Below are 26,716 nucleotides of genomic sequence, written 5' to 3' on the forward strand. Positions count from 1 at the left end.
TACAAAAAAGCTGCACCACTTTTTTATTATTACTGTATATATAAATTTGTCTTTGTCGATAAATTATAAATAATTTCGTATGTTCTTCGTCTTCTTTTTTAATAAAGTAGGGGTGTGCAATTCACGAACATACTATAATGTATCAGTTAAGGTGAATACAAAGTGCTTTGATCTAGCTGTAAGCTAATTACGTAGGAAATATTAAATAAATTAGAGAAGTTAAACAATACCACCCTTATACTTCCAGTTTTATGTAGAGAATTTTACGTATCACCAAACATAATTAGGTTTTGATCTATCACTTTTAATTCAATTTATTTCAAGGAACCATTCTTGGAAACAGCTAGAACATTCTATATACAGATCTTTTTTTAAAAAAATGTAACATCATAGGCTTGTTAACTTATATAGCTGACTTGAGTATTTTTGTGTATTTAATATTCATAACAGTATTTTATATAGCATAAAACTTTTAACTATATCTTTCTTTTATAGAAAAATAACTTGTGATTACAAGGGTATTCAAGGGCTATATAAAGGCCACAAACTACTTGTATTGTAGGTCAGGGATCGAAGTTATATTCTATAAACATGGGTTTACGTGGGCTGTTTTATTCTCATCTATCACTTGCATGAACTTTTTTATTGTTATTAAATTGAAAGTGAGCACAGAAACGAACAATGGTAAAAATGCCGGTGCTCGGCTCATCACAATAAAAAATAAAGAATATCGCACATTTATCCATAAAAAGCAAGTTACGTAACAGTCAAACGCCAACTATTGGACAGATTTTCGGTTATCTTCACCGTGCACGAAATGATCACGTGTAATATTGATTTTTGCTAAGCGACGTTTCCTTTAGCCCCTTTCTTTATTTATGCTGGGCAGCCATTCTTTTCTAATTATTTTCACCTGTCTAAAAAAGAAGCAACTAGAAAAATGAAGATCTTCGGAATCCTCGTGTTGAAGAAAGATGGCGATAAGGCCCAGATTATTGCATCGCATTATGATTTGTCTAGTTTTGGATACTTCCAACGCGGCAGGTAAATTCAGAGACTTTACCTCATGGGTGCAGAATTGCTTACAGATGAGTAACCTCGGTTATCATTAAAGTGTACAGGAATTTATGAACTTCTCATCGGTTACTATCGGTGAGCGTACCCCACCTGGAACGAGACAAAGCGTCGAGGGAGAAAGTAAGACAGTTGATCACGAAATGCATGTATCACATCAACAAAACTAACTCATGATGATGACCGTGGGTAGACAATGTGGCTCATGTGTATAGCCATCCTCAGGGTATAGTTGGCGTAGTTATGTCAGACAAAGATTATCCTTCACGTGTTGCCTTTTCGTTGTTGAACCGAGTTACGGATGAATTCTTGGTGAAATACCCAAATGCCACTAGACCAGTGAATTACACTGAGCTGGAAGGTTACGTAGTTCGATACCAGGACCCTAAAGAGGCTGATCCTCTAATGAAGGTTCAAAATGAGCTGGATGAGACTACAGAAATTATGGTATATAAGATGATTATTGTTTTCTTTGCATCGATTGTGGAAAGATTAAATGTGGGCATTAAACACTGGTTTCATATAGCGCCAAACCATTGACTCTGTGCTGAAACGCGGTGAAAAGGTAAGAAACCAAAAAGTTATTTATAAATCGTGCCGTTTACTAACGTTGATTTGTCTGTTTTAGTTGGATTCGTTGGTGGATCGTTCAGAGGCATTATCAAGTCAGTCCAAGATGTTCTATAAGACCGCCAAGAAAACCAATGCTTGTTGCGTAGTGATGTAAAAGAGGAAAAACAGAGTACACGGGAGAGGACGATAACGAAAGATAATATTTCATAAGCTTCTTTGACTCCCAGCCCAAAAAAAAATCTCTATACATATATACATATTTCCAATAAACTGGTCAATTTCATTTTATTTTATTTTCACACCCTTTCCCTTTTCTCTTTCTTTCTCTCTTTATTTCATTTTTTTTTAAATTCATTTTTTCTTGCTTATTACAGCAACAGTAGCTATATTAAACAAAGCAAGAAATACAAGATGCCACATGTTGATGTTGCCACTGCTGCTGCTAATGGCGAGTTGAGATGCTTAACAGAACTGATGCGTCATGGGAGTTTGGCAGACACCGCTTCTGCATTAACAGGACTCAGACCATTGCACCGAGCAGCATTTCGAGGCCACTTAGATGTGGTTCAGTACCTCATCAATGAAGCTGGATGTTTAGTGGACAGTGTAGACAAAGAAGGCGAAGTAAGACAACCATCGACGAGTGTCTCATCTCTCATTCGTGCAGACGGCGTTGCTCAAGGCAGCGTGTGCAGGACATTGGCCAGTTGTTGAATACCTGGTACGTGACGCTAAGGCCGACATTCATCACCAAGACCATGATCGATGGACAGTTCTGCATAATGCATGTTCAAGTGGTCATGGTCCTATGGTTGAATTTCTAGTGGAACAAGGTGCAGATGTGAACATGCCTAATCGTATGGGCCACACTCCATTAAGTATGTTTTGTCAAGCACAGTACAGTAATTACAACTCATCATAAAATATGAACGTATAGTTAATGCTGCTTCGAGAGGACATGTATCTATCGTGGAATATCTATTGGAAAAGGCCAAGGCCAACCCTTTATGGGTGAATTTATCGGGGGAAACTGCGTACGATGCCGCAGCTACCGCGCGTCATTTTTATCTTTGTGAGATACTTGAGCAAAATGAGAAGGCGTGGTGGACAGGAAGTCGAGGTAGTACTGCTGATTTTGATGTCCGTCAGTGGCATCGTCTGGTGCCTGTGATTCTTTATGAGAACCAGCGAGCCCAGGCCTCCTTGATGGGTTTAGGGAAGCCTGTGTTTTCAGTGACTGCTCTTCACCGGTTAGATAAGTGTGGACCATGGAGTGTGCCGGGTGGTGGGCCGCAGAGTCCCGGACAAGTGGAGGTTCCGACCGGGTGGCGATGGGCAATGTCTGAGTGGGAAATAGATCACTCAAAGCCGCGGATGGATAAAGAGGGATGGGAGTACGCCCGGACATTTGGTGCCTCTGATTGGTCAGCACAAGAACCGTCGTCAGGAACGCACTGGGTCAGACGGCGACGGTGGGCACGCATGATGAACCGTCTGGATATGGATCGACAAGACTCAGAGTCAGAGGAATGTCCCCAGTCTGTGTCAAATCCCCTGAGATGGCAGAAAGATGACGAAGTTCTAGAGTGCTGTTGCTGTGAGCGAGTGTTTGGATTCTTTCTCCGGAAACACCATTGTCGGCAAGTATTGAGTATTGAGTATTGAGTATCAAGTATATATCTTTATATAGAAGTATATACTTTGATACAAAAATAGATATTCAAAGTGACTAATATTCAGTTTTTATTGTAGCCAATGTGGGATGATCGTGTGTGACAAATGTTCTGGACAAAGGTGGCCTTTGAGCAGCCCTGTGCAGGTCCCCTATACTACGACAGTCAACAAGACACAGCAAGGGGGGTTGCAACGTGTGTGTGATCGATGCGCTTTGAAGCGTCAAAGTGTTTTAGTGGATTGTCCGGTGTGTGAAAATTCATTGTATGGTCTTGGAAAAGAGGAGAGAGAAAGACACTTGGAAGAGTGTTTGTCTACTGCCCAGAGACCTAAGCCTGGAGAGCATGTAGGCAAGTCTTTTTAAAACTGATAAAGTGGGAAACAACTAAATATCGCTGGCCTATATAGTCTACACACTTGAAGGCGGCCCATTGGTGGGAGAAGAGTGCGTGATCTGTCTAGAGGAGTTTGCAGTGGGTAAATAAGCTACTAAATGCGTCAATGAGACATGCGATAAACCGTTCCTGTTATTTTAGGTGACACAGTAGCCAGGCTGAGTTGCTTGTGTTCCTATCATCGGCACTGCATTCACGACTGGTTTGCTATTACGCTCGCCTGCCCAGTCCACGCCTAATCTCCAAATGGCTCAGAGTGAGGGCATTCCCACCAAATTGTATAGCATTTATGCCTATTGCGTCACAAACCAAACCAAACCAAACCAAACCAACTTGCACAATTCCCCAATTTTCTCACTTCTCCTTTGCCTTTTCTCTCTTTCTCTCTTTCTCTTTCTCTCTTTGTTTGTTCTTTGTTTTGTACAATAGTATCCTTATCACTTGGCAAATGATGACTGCCTTTCAGTAGGTCATCTCTGCTCAACCGAATCTCATCAAAAGAAAACCAATTAGCTTGCTCCTTTACAAGCCTACCTGATCGCCTTCCCTTCTAAGCCATGTCCGTTTCCCCCATCGTCTCTTGCCCGTTGGCACATCTCTGAATCCCACACCTAATTATTTCTCCTTTTTTTTTTATCAATGACTCCCGACGTCTCTGTTCTGATGCTCGACCGGATCATCGACGGCAATTACCAACTACTCGAGGAACTCGGTCGAGGCTCCTACGGCTGTCTCTTCCTCGGACAATCTCTCGACACAAACCAATACGTAGCCGTCAAGGTCCTCAGCAAAGCTGGCCTCGATACAAACCAACGCACTCTCCAACAACTCGAAATCGATATTCAATCATCCCTACACCACCCCTATTTGCTTTCTATTCACCAAACAACCCAAGACGAAGACCATATATTTATGGTCATGGAACTCTGTGATCAAGGTGACCTCTTTGACTTCGTTATCCGCGACCCACTTAAGCTCTGTGACCAAAGCCTCGTCAAGACTCTCTTTGGCCAGATACTCCAAGCCATCGAACACATGCACTCCAACCACGTATACCACCGTGACATCAAGCTTGAAAATATTCTCCTCAAGTGTGATGATGATGATCAATATACCTGCAAAGTAGCCGACTTCGGTCTTGCTACCCGCGAGCGCCTTTCTCTTGAGTTTGGGTGTGGCTCAACCACCTACCTCGGACCCGAACACTTTGACGATGAAGATAATGGCGACGACGAAAAAGAAGCAGAAGAGTTTGTCCCTTATGATGCAGCTGCTTCTGACTGCTGGAGTCTCGGCATTCTCTTGATTGCTTTAATGTTTGGACGCAACCCATGGGAAGAAGCAACCACAATGGATCCATCCTATGCAGAATATATTCGCGACCCGCTCATGCTTGCCCATCTCTTCCCCACGCTATCTAACGGTTGCCTTGACTTTCTTATTTCTGTTCTCGACGTCCGACCTCAAGACCGTCCCTCAGTCAGTGCGATGCGAGCGGCATTTATGGCTCTTGAGAATCTATTCGAAGAAGAAGAGTTTGATGATGACCTTGCGCCAATCACAATTCCCACTGCCCTCAAGACCCAAAAAGCAAGCTTTGACTCGGCTATCTTCAGCGGTGGTGCAGGCTATGCGAGTGGATCGTGGTCCGACATGGTCGACGAGGAGAGCGAACCCCTGGACTATGATCCCTTTGAGAGTCCACTCGCCAGCTCATGTACCTCACTTGAGGAAGACACCGACATGTTTGTCCACAGCCAAGAAAAGGAGTCTTGGTGGCTATGATCAAGATGCCATACGACACAATTCCCTTTATGATACACACAGCCCTTTTTTTTTTACCCTTCCCATTCCTTCAACACCCCCTCCCCACTCATTCCTAAATCTTTTGTATTGATCCCATTCGTCAACAATAAAGAAAAGAAAGAAAGAAACCTATTGTAAAATAAGTTTATTAAGTGTGTAGTGTATAGTTGTAGTTGTAGTTGTAGTATATAAGTATAGTGTACATGTATGAATTATTGAGACAGTTTATCTTCATAACCACTCCACCGTCTAAGGCGTTCGCCGTATATGGCCAAAATGGCCAATAATGCCATGGAAAACACCGTCAAGCCAGCCAAAAATACAGTTGTCCAACCTGGACCAATGGCAGCTACCATAGGATTAGCAGCCAAGGTGAGAATACAAGCCATGGCTTGGCGAAAGAGGGTTGCAGCAGCAGAGGCAGATGCACCTTGACCCGGCATGGCATCTACGAGATAAGCAGACGTGGCAGCCATGACCTGATTCATTCCGAATGTCTGGATACCAAAGGCCACGATACAGGCCCACACAGAACCCTTTGTCTGGGCCATCCAACCAAATAGTAATTGTCCGAGTGGAACCAATATAAATCCACCTGGCCAACAATTAGCCGTCAACCTATCCTCAACCACTGCACGCCCACCACGACGAGCTCTTGACCGTAACAATAGCCGATCGGATAAATAACCTCCCACAACGGAGCCAATTGCATTTCCCAATCCAGCTCCAGTATAACTGAGACCTGTATTTGACGTTTAATATACAAAGAGTAAACTATACTGTTTGGTAGCCTCAATATACCTGTTTGCCATGCAGAAAATCCATAATTGTCTTCGTAGATCTTTGGAATAATCGTCTCAATTGCAAACATTCCGCCAAACATGACACCGCCTGTAAAAGAAGCAATGAAGACAAATGGATGCCTAAGCATGAGGAACGGATCTATTGGGTTGAGGGCCTTTTTTCTGGGTTGATCCTCTACAAGGGTCGCACTCTTTGCATCCGATACTTCATTCACATGATCAAATTTGGAATTGTCTCTGTAGGTCTCATTCAAAAAGAGAAAGCAAAGGATAAATATCACCACGCCTAGTGCAAAACAGAACCAGAAGGTTGCACGCCATGATACTGCACTCATACTCAAGAATCCGCCTACAATGGGACCTAATGTTATATAAAACAGTTGTTGTTTGTTAGTAAGCTGAACTTTTATTTCTCTAATGATTGCCGGTTTTTTTGTAATTTACCTAACAGAGGACCGATAAACATGCCAAAGAAATATTTTCCAAAGGCTGAACCACGCTCTTCCAATTCATACAAATCCTAAGTTTGAATGATTTTCTTGTTTGAGACCCAAAATACGCCATCACATAACAAATCTGGTCTCCCTATTTCTTTTTTAAATAATTATAGATATATAAAAACTTTTTTTGATCCAAGATCAACTTACTGCAATCATTCCTAAGAAATAAAAAGGTGTGGAGCCGTTTATATATTTATCTTATGAAATTGGAGTGGTATCGTACCTGCTCCTACGGCCTGTCCACAAGAGGCACCGACAGCCTGTAAACATCTCAGGACAACTAGAGCCCAAATATTCTTCACGAAAGCCATCCCCAATGACGCAGCTGAAAATATGACCATAGATAATAAGTTTGGTAATCGACGGATATGGTAGTGATCCGAAGCCGAAGCCCAAAACACAGGCGCAATTCCTGTAAATAGCGCAAACAAAGCTGCTGTCAATGTGATTGCAATCGGCGGCGCATTCAGATCGGCCGTGATCCCCGGAACACCTAATAGATTCTTTATAAGTATGCAAACCCCTTTACCCTTTTTTTTATAATACACACAAAGAAAAGCATAGTTATAATTAGATTTTTAGTGCGTATAGTATACCTGGAAAATATATTAAACTAGCAAATCCTGCTGACGTTGCCAGAAGTGAGATGCAGACCAGATTAATATTCTTCTTTCTGTCTGACATGACACGTGGGTCAATGTCGACAGTTGGATGAGGCACAAATCGCCAATTGAGATGTGTGGTTGTCATTACAATATTATAAAAATAAACAATCAATATTTTCTATTGCTTAGAAAAAAGAGAGTCAAAGGACTATAAATATATAAAGATATATAAAGATATATATATATATATATCTGCTTCTGTATGTATGTATGTGTGTATGTGTATGGATACGTATTAAAAGAAAGATAGATAAGGAGAAAGAGAGAGAGAGATGCAGAGATAGACTAAATAAGGACAATTCTACCACTGTTGTCTGAGTAAGCGATGAAAAAAAAAGTTTGTTCTGTACATATATTTCCATCCCAATAAACACAAATACACAAACGTACACAAACGTATACACAAGATAGAGGGATTTATTATATATATATAGATAGAAGGAAATCAGTCTTAATCTTCATTTTGTTGTGCTGCCATGGCTTCCCTGGCTTCTGTTAACTCATCTTGCATCAACTTCTTACGCATTAGAGCTTCTTTGGCAAGATCTAGACGTTTATGTTGTTTGAACAACACAGCCAATTGCCGATCACGATCCATACGAGTCTGGACAGCAGAAAGATATGTATCCATGTCAAGCATTCCAGTCTGAACTTGTATAATTAGCATGTTCATCTTAATTTCCAATTGCTGTTTGCGATCCAACAAAGCCTCAGTAGACTGTTTGGCTAATGCAGCATCAACCTTTTTAATTTCAAAGTCAAGAACCATGTTGGATACAAGACTTTCCGGACTACAAAAAAAATAATTTGGTTAATGATTAATTATACTCGTCTCTGACTTACTTGTTTAGTTCTTCAATCGCTTCTTCCAAAGCAGCGTCTGCGGTTTCATTTACTGGTAATGACACAGGAGCAGGAGCAGGAGCAGGAGCAGGAGTAGGGGTAGCGGTAGGGGTAGCTAGAGGCGAAGAAGGGGTTGGAGTTGTAAGAATAGCGGCAGCAGCAATTGATGTAGGTGTAGTTGTAGGCATTGCAGCAGTCGCACTGGCCGTAACCGATGAAACAGTTGCACTTGCATCACCAGAAATCAACCCTGCTGATGCTAAGAGCTGTAATGTTGGGTGACGGAACCCGTCGATTACTAGCCATTGCTCTGATCGTTTAACAATATCACTCCCAGCCAAAGGTTCCTTGACGTTCACTTCAATATGAATCTGAGCCCCTGTCTTCTTACGTCCTCCATCTAGAATCTAACCGACAATAAAAGTATAGATCAAAATACATTAAAACAAACAGAAAGAGCAGAATCAACAACAGCAACCCATTAAGGAGTAGTACATACGTCAAAGTTACCGGCAATAGATGTCTTTGTCAAAAGGCGTTCCATAGGCAATAAAACCTTGCCAAGTGATACTGGTCGACGGAACAAGCCATAGCTGTACTTGTTGTGCCAGACTTCAATAGCAAGTTTCTTGCGTTGAAGATATCGTAAAAATGCCCGGTTTGTACGGCTGATGGGAATTTGGACACTAAACTCAAAGTCGGGTTCGGTACCCCTTTGAACAGCTGTTTCACCTTTACCCAATGCAGCCTGAGCAGAGTTCTCAGGTGGCCAGCCACCAAAATCATAAGTCACAAAAGGCTCCAGGACAGAGGCTACACCCAATGTCTGTAGGCCTGTAGCCTTTCCAATCTTGAACTCCATTTGACTAGCTGGGACATGGTCCAGACTGTTCTTATAAGTGTATTGGACTTGTTCAAAATGGAAAGGAGGTGTAGAAGTAGCTGAGCTCAAAATCACTTGATCGGCAGCAAGTGCTTTCTCAAGCTGATGAAAAACGTTCGATTCACACAGTAATTTGGAAGAAGTTGTAGGTGTGGCGTGTTGGGATGCAAGGTTGTGGCACACATCGATTTGATAATTGAGTTGGGCCTCCAATTGTTCCATATTGACAAGACTGTTGGTTACTGGATTGAGAGTACGGATCTTACCATCTCCGAGATCCATGTTGGGTTCAGGTACAATTGATTTTTCAAGTGCATCAAGATCACCAACTTTTCCTTGGTTTAGCTGAACACCAATACGCAATAGATCTTTGGATTGTCGAATCATTTCTTTGGCTACTGACATATTACCTATTTTTTTGTAATGTAATCCAGCCTCCTTGTATTCCTTTTGACGTTTAACGACCAATGCTAACAATTGGCGTGTTTTGGCCTGAATATTATCTTGTGATTCATTTTCTTGTTTGGGTGATTGTGTGGGTAAAGAGTTGGATGTAACTGGAGTACTTTCTTTTCGAGGAGCAATTGGTAGCTCATGTACCTCTTGTGGTTTCTGTGATTCCTGTATATCTTTTGGTGGAGGTGGTGGAGGTGGTGGTGAAGTAGACTTTGGTGGTTGCGAGGCCGTTGATATAGTAGTGGGTTTGGAAATATCAGGATATTTTTGTGCTAATGCCTTGGATTGGCGAAGATAAGTAATGGCCAATTGCTTATCTCCTTGCTTTTTTGCTGCAAGAGCTAATTTATGGTAATGTGATATTTGTTGTTGAACCTCATCTGCCGACATTACTGAATCCTTGATATCTGAAGCATGATCTTCTGGTGTAGGATCACTATTTCCCATTGGTATATCTTCTTGATCACCTCCAGACAGCCGTGATAACTCACTCTATATTTCATAATACTTCTTTTTTTAGTCTATTTGAATAGAAATTGGCAGTTACTTACAAGTAAATGCGGGTCATGAAGATCGTTTTCATCAAATTCTACTTCAATCTCCTTTTCATCCGCAAGAGCGGCATAAGCATCAATATCGACATGCATATCCACCGTTCGTTTGGGTGTATTTTTCACTTGTTTTGGTCCTCCACTCAAGGATGACAGGGCCTGAAGTTGATTCTAAAGAAATGTATATATATGTATATGCATATAATGTGTGTACGTGGGTGTATATGTTTATGTGTATGTTTATTATAAAAGCTTATTGTTACTGTTGGCGTTATCGTTGTGTAAAATGTCTTGATTTTATTTATTTATTTGCTTTTATTTTATGTTATAATTAAGTACACATTCTTACAAGTAATTCTGGGTCATCCAGGTCACTGTCCGCAATTTCAGTGTCATCAATGGATCCATTCAGTAATGCTTCGATGTCCTGGTCAGACATAGTAGTCTTGGATTTTTTTTGAGTAGAAGCTCCAAACATTTAATCCAACAATGTAATAATAGTAATAAAAGATAAAATGGTGTTGACAAAAAGAATAAACAAAAGAAAAATATTAGGCAGGTATGAAAAAATAAAGGCTTCTAAATCATCCAAGCTTACAAAGTATGGCACCAAAATCATTTTAAAAAATAAAATAAAATATACGTATATATATAAATATAAAGTCCGCCTGTTCTCTCTGCCTTGCCCTCACTACCCAGCTTTCTGTTCTTTCGTCAATGACTGTCTTTTTGATACCCAAAAAGGTCACACGGAAGCATTTTATATGTATAAAAAAAAGCTTGAAATATATTTCGATTTTACAAATATACTAGTTATCTATATCTATACATACACAAATATATATAGAATATTTCACCATGTCTGATACAGAGCAAGTAGAAACAGGCCCTGAACAAAAGCGGATCTACATTGGAGGACTTCATGGCACAATTACAGAAGATTCAATTCGAGATCGATTTCAAAAATTTGGCTCAGTGAGCGGTGTATCACTGGCCAAAGACGATGAAGGTAGCAAGCGAATATAAACAAATTAATGTGAATTTTTGTGTACAATCAAAAATATTTATTATAATTATAATTATAATTATAATTATTATTTTATATTTAAAATAACTACTAGGAAAATGTAGAGGATTCGGACACATGACAATCACAACAACTCCAAAGGATTGGTCTTCATGTAAGATTTTCAACCTTGTCATACCATCAAATATTTGACATTTAATAAAAAAAATGGTAATAATCTAAACTATACGATCATTGCAAATTAATAGGCATAGCTAGTTATAATGGTGCCAAATGGAAAGGTCAGATCTTACGCATTGAGGATGCAAAAGAAGATTATCTCGAGAAGAAACGTAAAGAAGAAGCCAAGTTGATTGAACGAGAAGAAAAAAAACGCAAACGATTGGCACGATGGAACGATAGTGATGGATTCATGGCCCGAGACATGACACCTGTCACAGATAGTAATATGAAAGATCGCAAGGGATGGAAACGTGGAAGATATGGAAGAGCAATTGCTGTTATGCGTCTTCGTAAAGATAATGGCACTACTGTAAGAAATACGTGCATTTTTTTTAAATATATATATATATATATTGGTGGATTATTGATCTTCGGAAGGAATGCATAGTTTGTGTTTGAGCCAACTCATTATAAGAACAATTTGACAAAATTGTATAATATTGGTGGCCGTATGAAATCGTTGCGCGAATTACCGACACGTTATGAAGATTATGAAGATGAAGATGACCGATTTGATACTCAATTAACACAACACGTTTCAGACGACGAAAAGAATGATGATGATGATGATGATAATGAAATTAAAGATGATGATGTAGTGATGTCGACCGAAGATAAGTTGGCAGCCAAGGTATGTAAACAGTATATTAAGAAATAAGCAGTAAATTGATGAATTTAATTTAATTTAATTTAATTTAATTTAATTTAATTTAATTTATATAAATCTACTTTTAATTTTTATCTCTGTAGCATGAAAAAGACAATGCAAAACGTTTGGCTGCTTTAGAAAGAAAAGAAGAAGAACAAAAGGCACGTAACGAAATGATGAAGCGATCGTTTACTGAGATGGAAGAGACAAAGCGTACGCAGCATGTTAGCTTTGAGAGTGATACCGAAGAAAGCGAGCATGTACCTGTTAAGACTGTTGTGGAAAAGGTTGAGGCAAAAGACTCCAAGTGGATGTTTGATTCCGACGACTCTGACGAAGAAATGGGTAAATAAAGAAAGATAGAAATAAGCATATATCGTAGTGTATAAAAGGGTGTGATAGCTCCAAAAAATATTAATCTTTTATTTCATTATACTTAGAAATCAATATCAATCCTGTATTGGAGGGCGCCAATGGACAACAGAGACTGGCTCTCCAGAGTAAATTCAAGGGAGATGAGAGATTCAAGCTTGGAGAAGACTTTATTGACGATGTTGACGCGGAGAAAGAAGAAGGGGATGGAATTACAAAGGAGCTTACCGAGGAAAAAGATCAAGCTCTCGATATCCTAAAGTCCATGTTTGGTGAACAGGGTGTTGTGAAACAGTATGTAAAAAATCAAGACTTCTATCAAATGTGTACATTTCTTATTTTTTATTTTTATTTTTGCACTCTAGGAAACAAGTCAGCCAATGGTCCAACAGTGCTCGATTCGATCCCGATGCAGAGGATGCTGAAGAGTATATTGTCAAGCCTAAAATAGAAGACAAAGAAGATGATATTAGAAAAAAAAACGAGGATGATGATGACGACGATGATTCGGAGGATGAGGATGACAAAGATCAAGTTGAAGACTATGACGAAGGTTTGTTTAATTTTGACTATTTTATTCAGGGCATCGTTATATTAACGTGATGTTACGATTGGCTAACCGATAAATGACTTGCACCTAACAATAGATCATGTAAGGAGACCCCAGAGTGCCATGCCAGTTGTCTCGAAAGAGAAGCACTTTGAAGTCAATGTTAATTTAAAGCCTCTATTCAGTGCACAAGGTATTTTTAGTTCTTTAATTTCCCAAAAATATGTATATTATACATTAAGAACGATTATTGTAAATTTGCTTGTAGCTGAACCTTTCAAGATGTTTGGACAAGAAAGTGAGGAAGAAGTGGAAGAGGACGAGGATGAGGAAAGAGAACTTGACGAGTCTCATTTGGTGCTAAAGAACAAGAATGCAAGTACCTCTTTCTACTCTGTTTTACTTTATTTTTAGATTAGAAAGATATTATTTCTGAATATTGCCTAATGGGATAAAATTAACTTAGGCGCCCGTTGGTCTTGGTCTGTTCTTCTTTTTCCACATGGACGACCCTGGATTAATGAAAAAGTAAACGAACGTGGCAAAATTTTGAATTTTAAATGACACATATATGAACTTTATTAGGAGCTGTCTGACATACGATACACACGGCTTATTCCAGCAACAAGAAGACAGGTAAGACCGAGACTAAGTCTTACTTTATTCAAAAGGAATATCAATTTAATATTAATATTAATATTAAACTGGTAATTTTATTGTATTTACTTATTTATTTATGCAGAAAAGAGCATCTCATCAAATGGAGAACTGCACGAAGCGAGGTTGGGCTGGTGCTCAAGAAACGTCAAAAGGAAGCCGTAAAGAAACAAAAAAAGCAGGTTGCACAAAGAATCGTGTAATAAAAATATTAATAAAATTAAAAAGAAAAAACACACACACACACACACACATATATATATATATATATATATACTACCTACAAATAGTGAAAATGAGGGGAGGATAAACAGGGGAAGTAAAAAGGGACCGTGAGTGAAAAGTAGATCTTCGCTCACTCATTTACTCTAGTTCGGAGTTTGACCTTTTTTATATAGGTTTCAGAGATGAGCTGAGCTTGTTCCATGTGTGTATATTGGCAAATGCTCGCACAACGAGCGCAAATTCCCTTTGGGTGATTTACCGAACTATCAAATTCGTTTAATATTATGCTTGTTTATTGTGATTTAACACAAACAGATGGCTTAATTTACAGTATTTGGCAACTATGGCCCCAACTCCTTGGCTATAAAGATATCATACAACTGGAGTATAAATACCTACACAACATCCTTGATTCAAAATAATAATCATCATCATCTCACACTATCTTACCACAACCAACACAAACACCAAAGCTAAAACCAAAAATGCAAATCCAAAAGAAAACCAAGTCTTCCTCCAGATCGTCTTCCAAGACAAAGTCAAACACAAATCCTAATCAGCCTATCAAGATTCCTCGCCCGATGAACTGCTTCTTGGCTTACCGTCTTGCAAAACAAAGTGAGATCGTCGCTCGTTGTCCCGGTGCAAACCATCGGGACATTTCCAAGATCATTGCTAAATGGTGGAAAGAAGCAACCGAAGAAGAGAAGGCACCCTTTAGAGAACAAGCCGTCCAAGCCAAGGTTGAACACGCCAAAATGTAAATATAACATGCCAATAAATGTGCTCTTGACTTATTTAAACCTTGCAAATCTAGGTATCCAAACTACAAGTACACTCCCCAAAAGAGACCCAACCGGGTGACACGTAAATACACTATGCGCCCCAAGGATCAGTTCACTTCCAAGATCGCCAAAAACAACCGGATCATGGAACGTCTCTTTGAAGACCGCACCAACCTTGAAAATTTCGATACAACTGTGGACAATATCCCTCTAGAAGAAATTAGAGATGTAAAACAGGGAAACAGAGGCTATAATCCCGTCTTCATTGTACAGCAAGTCTCTCCACCTGTTGTATATTCTAACACATCTCTTTGGCAATCTTCTCAATTATCGCATAACTATAACGCACCCTGTAATTCCTCGTGCTCTCCTCGATTTTACGGCATGCCTTATTCGCCGTATTCTGACGGAATATCGTCAATTGTGCTCTCTGACTCCACCACAAGCTATGTTTCTTCGGTATCTACACCCCAGGCTCATGAATCGACAGGATATTATTCGCCTTCAATGGATTACTTTTCCGAAGGCTCTGTAATCAATAGCCATGTAAACTATACACCTAGTCAGACATGTATTGATCCCCGTCTTCTATGCAGCTCTGTACTCAGATCCGAACGTTCCGGATATAACGCCCAATCTACCCTCTCACATTGGTAAAAGAGAAACGAGACACCCCACCCACCCACATACATGATACACAAAAATACCTATTTCTCTATTTCTTTTTATTTCGTTGCATTATCATACACCTCTTCTACCCTTTTCTTCTTCTTCTTCACTTTCATTCTCTATCATTTTTCTTTACATTACCATACTTTCACTTTCATTATATTTTCAAGAGAAAATAATCACTTTCATCTTCATACACATGTTTTAATTTTCACTTTAAGAACAATTACTTTTCTTCACACTAAGCATACATTTTCCATTTCATTGTTACATGTCCAAATTGCCCGCTTACACATGCCACTCTTTCAAATTCAATTTTTTTTAGAAGTCTTATTGCATTCATATATTCTCTTAATAACAATAATAAAAAAAAAGAAGAATACTCATTCATTCAAGACCGCGTATATCCAAAGCATTTGAATAATAATAATCTATTTATTAATAGCCATGTAGCTCTTTGCAATCTTCATGACCTGGTCTCCACAAAATCGTCCTAGACTACCTTTGGCAGCCTCGGTCTCGTTAAATTCAATAGTCAGGTCACTTTGTTGTCCGCGCACACAGTCTTCTACACTACATATACAGAATGGTACTGGTTCACAGCTGTGATCACCATAAAGTACTGGTGTAGAATGATCACTTGTCACAATGATAGTGTACTATAAAGAATATAAATAAAAATGTCTTTCAAATATACGCACATACCTTTTCATCATTGGCCATCTCAACCTCGCTTAATCGAGTCACCAAAGAACCGATCATCTCGTCTATCTTCTCCAAAAAGCTGACCTTGAGAGACACATTACGATCATGACCAGCATCATCTACAGCCTTGATGTGAAGAAACCCAAAATCATACACTGGCCCAGTTAGTGCTTTAAAAGCTGCATCTGCCTTGGCATCAAAGTCGGTGTGGTAGTCGCCAGTGGCACCATGTACAGACAAAATATCCATACCAGCCGTCATTCCTAACCCAGCGATAATACATGTAGGAGCGATCAAGAAACTCTTGAGACCATGCAGAGCATAAATACTTGGAATCTATAGCCAAAATTGAGTATATATGGTAATACTTAAAGTCAGTTTTTTTTATATTTGCATCTAAGATTAGTTACATTAATACAACTTCCACATCCGCGTAAGAGAACACAGTTTGCAGGGTTCTTTCCAGCTTTCTTTCGATCTGAATTAATAGGATGTTTACTGAGGACGTTGTAGAATTCATTCGAAAGTTCGTTAATCAACTGGTTTAGAGCAAGAGTTTTAACCATGGATTAGTCTTATTGTACAATAATGCATATGTTTTCGTACTTTGCTGGTCATCTTGGCATCTGGTGAATTAGTAGTAGGTTCACATAGTACCAATGGCAAACTAAAGAAATATATGGATAATATTAGATATTAAGCATATCTCAACTGTACCATCTTGAGACTTGTCACTTTACTTGTCTTTGAGAGGATCTGTGCCTGTGATTTCATCTGTCAGATTTGGCCCTCTTACTCGCACACCGCATCGATGTTCAGTAGCATACTTTACAGCAACAGTGTGATTAGGAAATGAAGGCAATATACTGAAAGTTTTTTTTTTGGCTCAGTACACATTTATCAATATATATATTGGCTATATCTTACATCCCATCCAAGGCTGCACAAAGAGTAGGGCCCAGTCCTTCAAAATGACGATCAGCTCTTCTAGACAGGACAATACCTGTAGCTTTGTCTATGTATGCAAAATTCGACTGCCGACAGCATAAGAACAAACAGTGCAAAAATCCAAGGATCAAATGTGTTTATGTGTGCACTTACTTTAAAAGCAATGTCTCCTGGGATCATATCAAGACCGGCACCCATTGTCTCGAATGCACCTCTCCCACGATAGTATCTTTATTTATTATTATTATTATTAAAAGAACCCATGTGAGATTATTTATAACCAGATCGTTGGTAGATACTCGAATTGGATATTGTTGTTTATTTTAGGGTATATGCTTTAAGACACTTACTGCCGTGGATTGTATCCCAATAGAGACATATGTGCAGTATCCGATCCACATGCCAACCCAGGCTCTACAGAGTCCATCAATCCATTCAGACCACTAGCTTCAATAACAGAGTTAGTCAGATTTCCATTGTGAATCTATTCTTCATTCTTCAATTGTCTTGCTTCTTACAGGCTAGTTTGTCCATCCATGGAATGTGTGCTGTTTGAAGTGGTGTTTTGTGATTTAGTTCGGGCACGGCCACATCTCCAACACCATCAATGAGCACAAACAACAATTTGCTTTTGGGCATTATTTGGTTATCCTCGCTCTTTGTGTATTTTTTTTTACTATTATATACAGTAGTAATAATAACTTTTTGTACTAATATTAAAATAATAATAATAATCAAGTATGTGCGCGTCTATAATACTTATATTTTATTTTGTGGATATTTCATCCTTTCAAAACAAGTCACTCACCCTCTTTTTTAACTCTTGTTATTGTGTTTTAGTAATGGGAAAGACTGTCCAAGAAAGTAAGGCCAACCCCATGGGGGACCGTAGCAATGAATTGCATGCTCTTACACGTGCAGAGGAAGAAGCCTGCAACAAAGCAATGAAGAAGGCAGCAATTGAATATTGTCAGGATTCCATGAAAGGTAAACATGTACTCAAAATATTTAAAAGTACAATAGACAGAATTGCAAAGACAAGAAATAATAATGACAATTGTCTTTGTAGAATTCGTTCAATGTAGTAAGGAGCATAATGTGACAGTAATGTGGACATGCAGAGATAAGCTCAAGACAATGAATAATTGCCTCAAAGGACGGTAAGTTTCTGGGGGGAAAGAAGAGCACAAATATATATATATTTATTTATTAAAAGAAGAAGAAAAAGGGGGGAAAGATAATTAAAGAAATTGAATAAAAGGAACTGATATATATATATATTGTGTGTCTGTGTCTGTGTTATATATGCAGTACTTCTCGTGAAGAACTCGATAAACTCAAATTGGAAAAACTGATGGCCAAGCGCGCTGAATTGGCAAAGTAGAATATGTGTATAGAAAACATATTTCTGTATGAATGAGCATAAATGAGGATGAAAGATTCCATTAATTAATTAGACATAGTTTGAGATTTCATATAATTGTTACCTTTCCAGTTGGATGCAACTTATCCAAATAATATTTTCTTTCTTTTTGAGCTAGCTCTCATTTTCGCTACCTCATTACACTCTCACTTCCTTTGCAAAAAGCTTACATTTTCTTAAGACTTAAATCCAAGTATCCACACATAGTCAGCTTAGTGATTAAGGTTCGATATTGTGTCCTTAGAAAATGTCCTTTCGCCATCCTTACCCTTGGCGTACTGAATGATGCCCGCATGAGCTGATATTTATTTACTTTTATGTCTTATTAATCCTCAAACTATAGTCGCCTCTTACAGTGTCTGTAGCCAAATTACCTTCATTCTTTTACTATTTACTGAAACCAGTTTTCTGATTAATTGACTTTCTCATGGACAATTTAAATTAGATTATTTTACCTATATTTTTTTTTCAACTCTACAAATATTTTTCAACTCCACATTAAACCCCTAAATTTATTGCATTCGTCGCAGTGATTACCAAGGAGTTCAGTATTTCTGAGCGATATTTTAGCGAGAGTTTCAGATAGTAATTATAGACATTGTTGTACTGTCACCAATTTCCTTCCTTTCTCCTTCTTCTCTGTACTGGGGCGTTGTTTTATAGCCACGCGACAAGTGCGACCACACATCTAATAAATAAAAATACTTCAAAAAACTAAAACTAGTTTTTTTTCCAAAAATAGTCTGTGCTCTCATAAAATATGTTATTGAATATGTATATAAATAAGCACTTGGTATTCCCTCATAATCCAGTAAAGGACTTGATTTTTATTTGAAATTATCGAATTAGCCTAAATATTTAAGTCTCTTCGAGATGCGTATCAAGAATGATTGACTATGATAAAGTATCTATCCCTTAATATACTATAAAGAGTTTGCGTTGTTTGAATGGTTTTCGTATGAACTTTTCACCAAAAGTAGTTTCTGACAATAAGAGGCTTAGGACCTACCTGTCATATCTGTATTGACCCGAACTGATTTCAATATATATATATATATGTTGGATAGTGTCACGTAAATTTGACCTCCTATCTTCTTAATCTCCTCATCATTTTCCCTCTTTCTTTCTCTTGTTCATTTTTAATAGCAAAAATAAGTCATGCTTTTGCCTCCTATCAACTTCAAAAAGTGGGTCGAAGAACATTCTGATTACCTTCAACCACCTGTCAACAACTTTTTGTTGTTCAAGGGAAAGGATACAATTATCATGGTAGTCGGTGGTCCAAATAAACGTACCGATTATCATATCAATGAAACAGAGGTAATACTTAGTATTATTAATACACATTCTAAAGCAGTATATGAGTCAGGAATGGTTCTACCAGGTCAAAGGAAGCATGACTATAAAGGTCGTCGATGATGGTGTCTTTAAGGACATTTGCTTAAATGAGGGTGACATGTTTCTCCTGCCTCGTAAGATACCTTATAATAATCCTTCCGGCGATTTAAACATCTATCATCCATATTGTTAATATTCTAGCCAAAGTACCCCACAACCCTGTCCGCTACCAAGACACCATTGGACTTGTTATTGAACGAGTTCGCCTTCCGCATCACACAGGTAATTTATAATAAATGGATGTCAGAAACAGGTGAATAAGAAATATAGCTCATCTCCTGTTTACATTATTTTCTTTTAAAAAAAAAGACAGTCTGCGTTGGTACTGTGAGGGATGCAAAGATATATTATACGAAGAAAGCTTCCATTGTGTTGACCTTGGATCACAGCTAAAGCCAATTATCGAGCGATTTGCAACAAGTAAAAAATTGCGGACATGTAAAAAATGTGGTGTACTCAATTCCACGAAATAAGCATTGAAACCAACACTATGGGAGAGAATGTCGATTTTGAGGGTAATTTGAAGAGTATTCTCAAAGGTAATTCTAGAATTGGGAGAAAGGTTGCAAGTAATTAAAGAAATTAGTAAGCTTTGACAAACCCTAGCAACTTCTTTAATCACATGCTGATCTCATTAAATTTAGGATGCTTTGAACTTAGTTTGGCATCTTGGAACTGATATTTATTTATTTTTTTAAAGAAAAAAGTTGCTTTTCATTCAGGGTCATTTTAAGTGAAGGTTGTATATTGGACTATTCATCAGATTGCAGTTGGATAAAGAGCCAAATAGAGCCTATAGATTACCTATATTTCAAACTAGGACTTAAATAAACCCTCGACATCAAACAAATTAATAAATATGAATTATACTTCTTTAACGCAATATTATTTTCTGTTTTATAAAGTGGTTTTTCTTCTTTTTCTTTTCAACAAAGTACCGAAGCATTAAAAAAATATGGATATACTTACACTTGATAGTTATCAAGGTTATCACTTCTAAACTATGGGCAAATATTCTTACTTCTCAGAAAGACATGTACTATATAGCGACTACTAAAAAAAAAGACGACGCTACAAGAGACTACTTTCAAAATGTTTTTGCTGCCTTGAACTTCCTCTACACCCTTTCCCAATTACGATACAGTCGAGAAATTCCGGGGAGGCTCACTAGTGTCATTCAAGTTGGAAATACTATACGACTAAGAGAACATGTTCTGGAGAATTATAGCGTGAGATGAAGGCGGACTAGTACAAGTCTACGAACAAGCTACAGAGGGACAGCTGTTAGAATAGCACCACTGATAAGAAGATTATTTTTAAGAAAATCAGGTATTGATAGGTGTCCTAAAAATGTTATTTTGGTAAGCTATTGAATCTTTTGAATAATATAGTAGAATAACTTACTATTATTTTGTGCTGTATGGACATAAGAGATACTTTTTGTCAATCACAAAGATGTGGTGCTGAGTAAACTATAAAAAAAAATGGGGGAGACAAGAGTAGAATATTAAAAGGATGTCTTCATTTTTGAACCACAATAATAAATAATGAAATAAAAATTAAATAGGCTTATATATATATATATATATCCCTTTCTTTCTTTAATGTAATACAGTTTCTTTACAGCTAAGGTAAAGAATTGTATGTCAAATAACGCTATTTTTTAAAAGGTTACAATTATATCGGAAATGAAAAACCTCGTTTGTTTTCTAGAAATATCAAACCTCATTGATCTTCCTTTCATCTTCTTCTAAAAAGTTCAGATATTTAAGTCAATATTCTCCTTATATGTATACACAGAAAATATTTATCACCAAAAAAAAGACCTTCAATTTATCATGTCTCATACTAGAATATTATTCTTATTTATCTATATTGTGGCATCCCACTCTATTTTTTCTTCTGTTTTAGTATTTTTCAACAGAATTAAGATATTCAGGATATTGCTCTTTTCAAAAGCTTATTAGTAGTGGCTTTTATAAAGACACAATGCAGAAACAGGATTACATATGGTAGAAAAATGGCGACTTTAGTAGATTTTTTTTTGAAGATAGTAAAGATCCTGTAGCTATGGCTGTCACATCAGTGACTGTGTTTGTGTAACATATTTTTTGATGGAAAATCCAGTTTAACAACACAGATTCTCAAGATGAGATTTCTCCACACAATTTTTTTTTATTGGGTGATAGAACAAATGAAGCCAGAGATAAAAAAATTAGTGTCAGAGCTTTACTGGTGCTTGGTTGGGAAGCAGTCGTGCTTTAGAAAATAAGCGTTATCTTAAAACACTCTTTTTTTTTTTTAATATTCTTTTTACCAAACCCCTTTTCTTCCCTCTCTTTCTCCCCCCCCCCCCCCTTTCTTTCTCTATTGCAATGTCTGACCTGGCTACTATTGTTGATGTACCTTCCCAGAAGACAGGGTATACTAATTTTGTGTTCTCTGCCGAGAAACAACAAGACTAAATCATCTATCAGCTCTTCTCAGGCTATCATCGATTGTGCCAGTGGTACTGTTGGAGGCATTGTCCAGGTTCTTGTTGGTCAGGTAAGATACAGAAAGCCGTAGTCGAGATCATGAATATTAATATCAATTATTTCCTTTTTATACCTATAAGCCATTTGATACCGTCAAAGTGGTAAGTAAATCTTTAAACACAAATCGACCATTCAAAAACTAACAAACTTTTTCTTAAATGATAATAAAGCGTCTTCAAACACAATCTACCACTAATCCTGTTTACTCGGGTATGATGGACTGTGTACGTCAGATCAGACAGCGCGAAGGTCTTGGAGGCTTCTACAAGGTAAAGAGAATAATATTCCAGCACCACATCAAGAAATTACTGTTTTAGGATATTTTTTCTCACACCTTCTGACACCCGCTCTTGATTCGTTCAGGGCACAACAACCCCACTGGTTGGTATTGGTGCTTGCGTATCGATCCAATTCGTTGTTCTTGAGTCTATGAAACGCACCTTTGCCGGAAAAAACAACGATCCCTTGACAAACACCCAGTTTTATATGGCTGGTGCCGCAAGTGGTGTTGCCAACTCAATTGTATCTGGCCCTGTTGAGCACATCCGTACCCGGCTCCAGGTCCAGACTGGCCCCAATGGATACAAGGGTCCTGTCGACTGCATCAAGCAGATCTATAGTGCTCATGGTCTAGCTGGAATCTACAAGGGTCAGGCAATAACTGTTCTCAGAGAATTCCAGGGTTATGGTGCCTATTTCCTGGCTTACGAATGGCTGGTGAAGCGTTCGATGGAAAAGACTCAGCGCAAGAGAACTGAATTGCCTGCCTGGGAAGTATGCATGTACGGTGCTGCCGCCGGTTACGCCATGTGGATGACTGTGTATCCCGTTGATATAATCAAGTCCAAACTTCAGACTGATGGTTTTGATAAGGCCACACGCAAATACTCCTCTGCTCTTGATTGTGCTCGCAAGATAATGGCAGTTGAAGGGTTTGGTGGCTTCTTTAGAGGTATTGGTGTTTGTCTGTTGAGAGCAGCACCTTCCAATGCGGCAACATTTATGGGGTAAGTTGACGAACCTGGATATATGCTTCTTTTATATTGATCATTTTACTTGTATTTATATTTGTAGCTTTGAATTAGCCATGCGTATGTTCTCTCACTAGAAAAATGACATTATACAAGATATATTACACATACACACATACACACTCATACATTTGTATAAAATCATGCTCTCTGTTTTTACCCATTTTGTTTTACTTTTTCTATTTTGGTGAAATACCTCTATTGTATATGTATGTATGTGTAAACAGCGCGTGTGTGTATATGGGAGTATAAGCATAACTTGTAATATATATAAATTCATTCCTTATTCCTCATCATTCTTGTTTGACGTCCCAGTATCGTACTCCACAAATCTACCCAAAATATCTTGACCGCTTGAAAAGCTCTTTTTTTTGTCTTTCTCTTCAACCTCAACTTGACTGCATTGCATGAACATTAAAGCAATACATATATCAAGTGATAAAATAAAAGCTTAAAGTCGCTTTATGTAATTTGTTCATCTTAGTTCCTATTGGAATTTTCAAAGAATAAGGTTTTTTCTTCTCAGTAAAGCTCACTACATTTAAAAAGAAGGGAATTATACCATTCAGCAAAACAAAACAAAAAACAATTACTACGTGAAGCTGGTTTGGGAGAAAAATATGATTTATTTCATATCATCAGTTACATAAGAATATATTAAGGTATATACAGATACCAGCGAAGACATGCATAACAAGAGATCAATTGAGCGCAATTTAAGTCGGCCAGCCTGAATTCGGTTGATACAAATAGTCTTTATCGCAGCCAGTACAAAGTCCAACATAGTTAAAAAAAGCAATTGCAGTATAATCATAATTTCCAAATATCGCAAATATAACTCCCCAATACAACCTATATTTACTACATCCGTGCTCTTGAATTAGAATATATTTTCAACTATTAGACTCTAAAAAATCACTTGTAGGTAAAATTGATATATATCACATTAGAGTAGACATTACTCAAAAATGCCAAAGATATCATACTACTAAAGACTAGATTAGTAATATAATTTAATATAAAAATAATAAGCACTGGTAGAATCATAGAATTATAAAAAGTAAAGAATTAAAGCAAATGCTTGCAGATATATTGCTAATGGCAATGGTGATTGTGCACAATACAGAGAACATGAGTATAATGAGATTCTCTTTGTTCTCTAGATTAACAATAATGAAGTCATTTAGCTTTCGGTATGCAATAGAACCAATCACATCACAAAAAGTGTGAATGGTGGAGAGTGTCTATGGGAGTTGCATTTCAGAGAGAAATTATTATTATTAGGGGATTTCAACAGTCATTCAAGCTTTTAAACTTAAGCTTTTGAGTTTAAATTTGAGAAATGATTGGCTGGAATGAACCTATAATCACTAAAAAAAAGATTAAAACTCTCGAACAAAATCGTTCAAGAGTTTTAAGCTTTTAATACATCCTTGCTTAAATTTGATTTTTTTTTTATGGAAATTTAATAAATCCTTGATGTAAATATTTCTGTCTCTTTCAACACTACTTTAAGCTTATGTCCCATTATCACAATGTCTAATAGAACTGAAAGAAGCATTTAGGGTACTCAAAAACACTTAGCAACTCTTACGTATCATTGGTTACTGCTTTAAAACTCAAAGCTTAAGTTTAAAAGCTTAAAGGACTGTTGAAACCCCCTATTATTTGGTGTGCATAGACTAAAAGTTCAAAAAGGGCAAAAAAAGGACAAATTTTTTAATCGACTCTAATCAGCTAGTTTTCTTCCATTGTCACTAGGATTGAGAAGAGAAGCATTTTTTTATGGAGAGGATGTGCCATATAATGATAGGTCTAAAAAAACATGCGATAAAAGGTTCTCACTTAATGACAGAGACGGGATTATAAGCACTATTTTATTTAATATGTATTTTGAACTAATTTTGAACTTTTTTAAAAAAAATGGTGTGGACAGGTGAAAATATTTTATTTTGGGTTTTTCTAGGCCTTGCGCATTTTAGCATATTGGCTACCTGATGAGAGCTGAAGAATAAATGAAAATAATAAAAAGTAACCCCCTAAATATGAGGGGGAATAAAAAAATATGTAAAAAGTGAAGGATAAATAAAGAAAAAGTATGAAACACGCATGACAGAGACAAAGATGAATAGTCAGAAAAACAGTGAGAGCACGTAAAAAACCCCCTGTGGGGGAAAACGGCTTTTAGAAAGACTAAGACTAAAAATAGATAATACAGCTGGTAAGAATACAGGTGAAATAAATATATAAGAAAAATAGAGAACCCGTTGGGATGTGATATTTTCAAAGACTGCTAAAAAAGAATTATTAGTGAAACCCAGTCAAAAAAAAAGAAAAACTCAACCACAGTTGATGAAAACATAAGTACTGTGACAAACATACGAGAGATACATCTTAATAAACTTGGCTTTCCAAGACTTATTCTCTTAAGTAGATATATAGAGACGACCCTTGACTATATTATGTTTATATTTGAAGTTGAAAAACAAGCTTAATTCTTAATAAAAACTTGGTGATGAAAGGGAGTGAAAAACTAGAAAACTCCCAATTTTTCACTCCATTTCATCACTAAATGGCCTCCCTCAGTAAAATTTTACATATTTTCATTGGAATTTCAATCGCCGCGTAAAGCAAGAGTGAGTGAAAATTCTAAATTTTCACTCGACAACGGGTTCTCTAATAAATGGCATGAAAGAATCGAGAATAAGTAACTAGGTACTGACGGCACTCGAATTGGGAACGGATTTCAGCAGGGATAGGAACTCCAAAGAGGGTGTAAATGGTGTGGACAGACTAAAAGTTCAAAAAAAGGGTAAAACAACTTCATCCAAAACTTAGTCAATCAGACTAATTTATGACTGTCCACACCTTTATTTTTAAAAAAAAGTTCAAAATTTTTTTTTGTATGGAGCCAGGAAAAAAAAGCTCAGGATTTTATTAAAGGTCTCTGATTGAATAGGAAAAGAGAAAATTAAAATATTTGTTTGTAAGGTTTTGTAGCTTATATGATGTTTTTGGCTTTTAAATTTTATGGTTGTTTTTGTTTTTGTTTTGTTTTTGTTTTTTAAAAAAAATGGAGGAGTTATGGAGAGTCCAGCTCTAGTTCAGAGCAGAGACGAGAAATTGACTTGCGTGCAGTGTGGAGCACCGCAGAGGGAAGGAAAGGGACAGAGTTAAAGTGGAAAGACCAGTGGTGATCCCAAATAGCCAGGATAGTTAGGCCAAAGACGGAGAAAGCAGGGATCGCAGGGTTAAGCGTGGGGGGGGGGGGGGGGGGGGGGGGGGGAAAAAAAAA

General features: G+C 37.6%; 9 protein-coding genes across 9 annotated transcripts; 6 read left to right on the top strand and 3 right to left on the bottom strand.

Annotated features, from left to right (window-relative positions):
• Nucleotides 1-921: 921 nt before the first annotated feature.
• Nucleotides 922-1,877, top strand: PHYBLDRAFT_135294 (hypothetical protein). Its single transcript, XM_018429710.1, has 5 exons — nucleotides 922-1,044; nucleotides 1,115-1,197; nucleotides 1,268-1,521; nucleotides 1,601-1,639; nucleotides 1,703-1,877. Exons 1-5 carry the CDS (start codon nucleotides 941-943, stop codon nucleotides 1,799-1,801), a joined length of 579 nt encoding a protein of 192 aa, XP_018288189.1. The 5' UTR covers nucleotides 922-940; the 3' UTR covers nucleotides 1,802-1,877.
• A 2,529-nt stretch (nucleotides 1,878-4,406) lies between these two features.
• On the top strand, nucleotides 4,407-5,213 carry PHYBLDRAFT_91105 (hypothetical protein; the record flags this gene model as incomplete). Its single annotated transcript, XM_018443764.1, has 1 exon — nucleotides 4,407-5,213. A coding segment is annotated over one exon (807 nt), but the record flags the coding sequence as incomplete, so codon positions are not given.
• Nucleotides 5,214-5,734: 521 nt separating this feature from the next.
• PHYBLDRAFT_115460 (hypothetical protein) lies at nucleotides 5,735-7,575 on the bottom strand (the record flags this gene model as incomplete). The annotated part of the gene is made up of 6 exons (XM_018428465.1): nucleotides 5,735-6,246; nucleotides 6,303-6,686; nucleotides 6,770-6,845; nucleotides 6,973-6,983; nucleotides 7,049-7,318; nucleotides 7,422-7,575. The coding sequence occupies 6 exons, from the start codon at nucleotides 7,573-7,575 to the stop codon at nucleotides 5,735-5,737; spliced, it is 1,407 nt and encodes a 468-aa protein (XP_018288191.1).
• A 366-nt stretch (nucleotides 7,576-7,941) lies between these two features.
• On the bottom strand, nucleotides 7,942-10,662 carry PHYBLDRAFT_148707 (hypothetical protein; the record flags this gene model as incomplete). Its single annotated transcript, XM_018432135.1, has 5 exons — nucleotides 7,942-8,281; nucleotides 8,334-8,740; nucleotides 8,833-10,164; nucleotides 10,224-10,394; nucleotides 10,573-10,662. The coding sequence occupies 5 exons, from the start codon at nucleotides 10,660-10,662 to the stop codon at nucleotides 7,942-7,944; spliced, it is 2,340 nt and encodes a 779-aa protein (XP_018288192.1).
• Nucleotides 10,663-14,410: 3,748 nt separating this feature from the next.
• PHYBLDRAFT_148709 (hypothetical protein) lies at nucleotides 14,411-15,367 on the top strand (the record flags this gene model as incomplete). The annotated part of the gene is made up of 2 exons (XM_018432136.1): nucleotides 14,411-14,685; nucleotides 14,743-15,367. 2 exons carry the CDS (start codon nucleotides 14,411-14,413, stop codon nucleotides 15,365-15,367), a joined length of 900 nt encoding a protein of 299 aa, XP_018288193.1.
• Nucleotides 15,368-15,810: 443 nt separating this feature from the next.
• On the bottom strand, nucleotides 15,811-17,671 carry PHYBLDRAFT_15654 (hypothetical protein; the record flags this gene model as incomplete). The annotated part of the gene is made up of 9 exons (XM_018433493.1): nucleotides 15,811-16,038; nucleotides 16,085-16,420; nucleotides 16,495-16,623; nucleotides 16,691-16,751; nucleotides 16,825-16,950; nucleotides 17,012-17,118; nucleotides 17,186-17,261; nucleotides 17,383-17,479; nucleotides 17,551-17,671. The coding sequence occupies 9 exons, from the start codon at nucleotides 17,669-17,671 to the stop codon at nucleotides 15,811-15,813; spliced, it is 1,281 nt and encodes a 426-aa protein (XP_018288194.1).
• A 203-nt stretch (nucleotides 17,672-17,874) lies between these two features.
• On the top strand, nucleotides 17,875-18,416 carry PHYBLDRAFT_148711 (hypothetical protein; the record flags this gene model as incomplete). Its single annotated transcript, XM_018432138.1, has 3 exons — nucleotides 17,875-18,019; nucleotides 18,102-18,192; nucleotides 18,344-18,416. 3 exons carry the CDS (start codon nucleotides 17,875-17,877, stop codon nucleotides 18,414-18,416), a joined length of 309 nt encoding a protein of 102 aa, XP_018288195.1.
• A 1,197-nt stretch (nucleotides 18,417-19,613) lies between these two features.
• On the top strand, nucleotides 19,614-20,326 carry PHYBLDRAFT_56685 (hypothetical protein; the record flags this gene model as incomplete). The annotated part of the gene is made up of 4 exons (XM_018440222.1): nucleotides 19,614-19,775; nucleotides 19,825-19,927; nucleotides 19,995-20,075; nucleotides 20,163-20,326. The coding sequence occupies 4 exons, from the start codon at nucleotides 19,614-19,616 to the stop codon at nucleotides 20,324-20,326; spliced, it is 510 nt and encodes a 169-aa protein (XP_018288196.1).
• A 1,902-nt stretch (nucleotides 20,327-22,228) lies between these two features.
• Nucleotides 22,229-23,716, top strand: PHYBLDRAFT_182502 (hypothetical protein; the record flags this gene model as incomplete). The annotated part of the gene is made up of 6 exons (XM_018438632.1): nucleotides 22,229-22,275; nucleotides 22,331-22,400; nucleotides 22,471-22,491; nucleotides 22,561-22,659; nucleotides 22,754-23,397; nucleotides 23,465-23,716. The coding sequence occupies 6 exons, from the start codon at nucleotides 22,229-22,231 to the stop codon at nucleotides 23,496-23,498; spliced, it is 915 nt and encodes a 304-aa protein (XP_018288197.1). The 3' UTR covers nucleotides 23,499-23,716.
• Between the last annotated feature and the right edge of the window lie 3,000 nt (nucleotides 23,717-26,716).

The sequence above is a fragment of the Phycomyces blakesleeanus genome (assembly GCF_001638985.1).
Source record: "Phycomyces blakesleeanus NRRL 1555(-) unplaced genomic scaffold PHYBLscaffold_19, whole genome shotgun sequence".
Classification (NCBI taxonomy): Eukaryota; Fungi; Mucoromycota; class Mucoromycetes; order Mucorales; family Phycomycetaceae; genus Phycomyces; species Phycomyces blakesleeanus.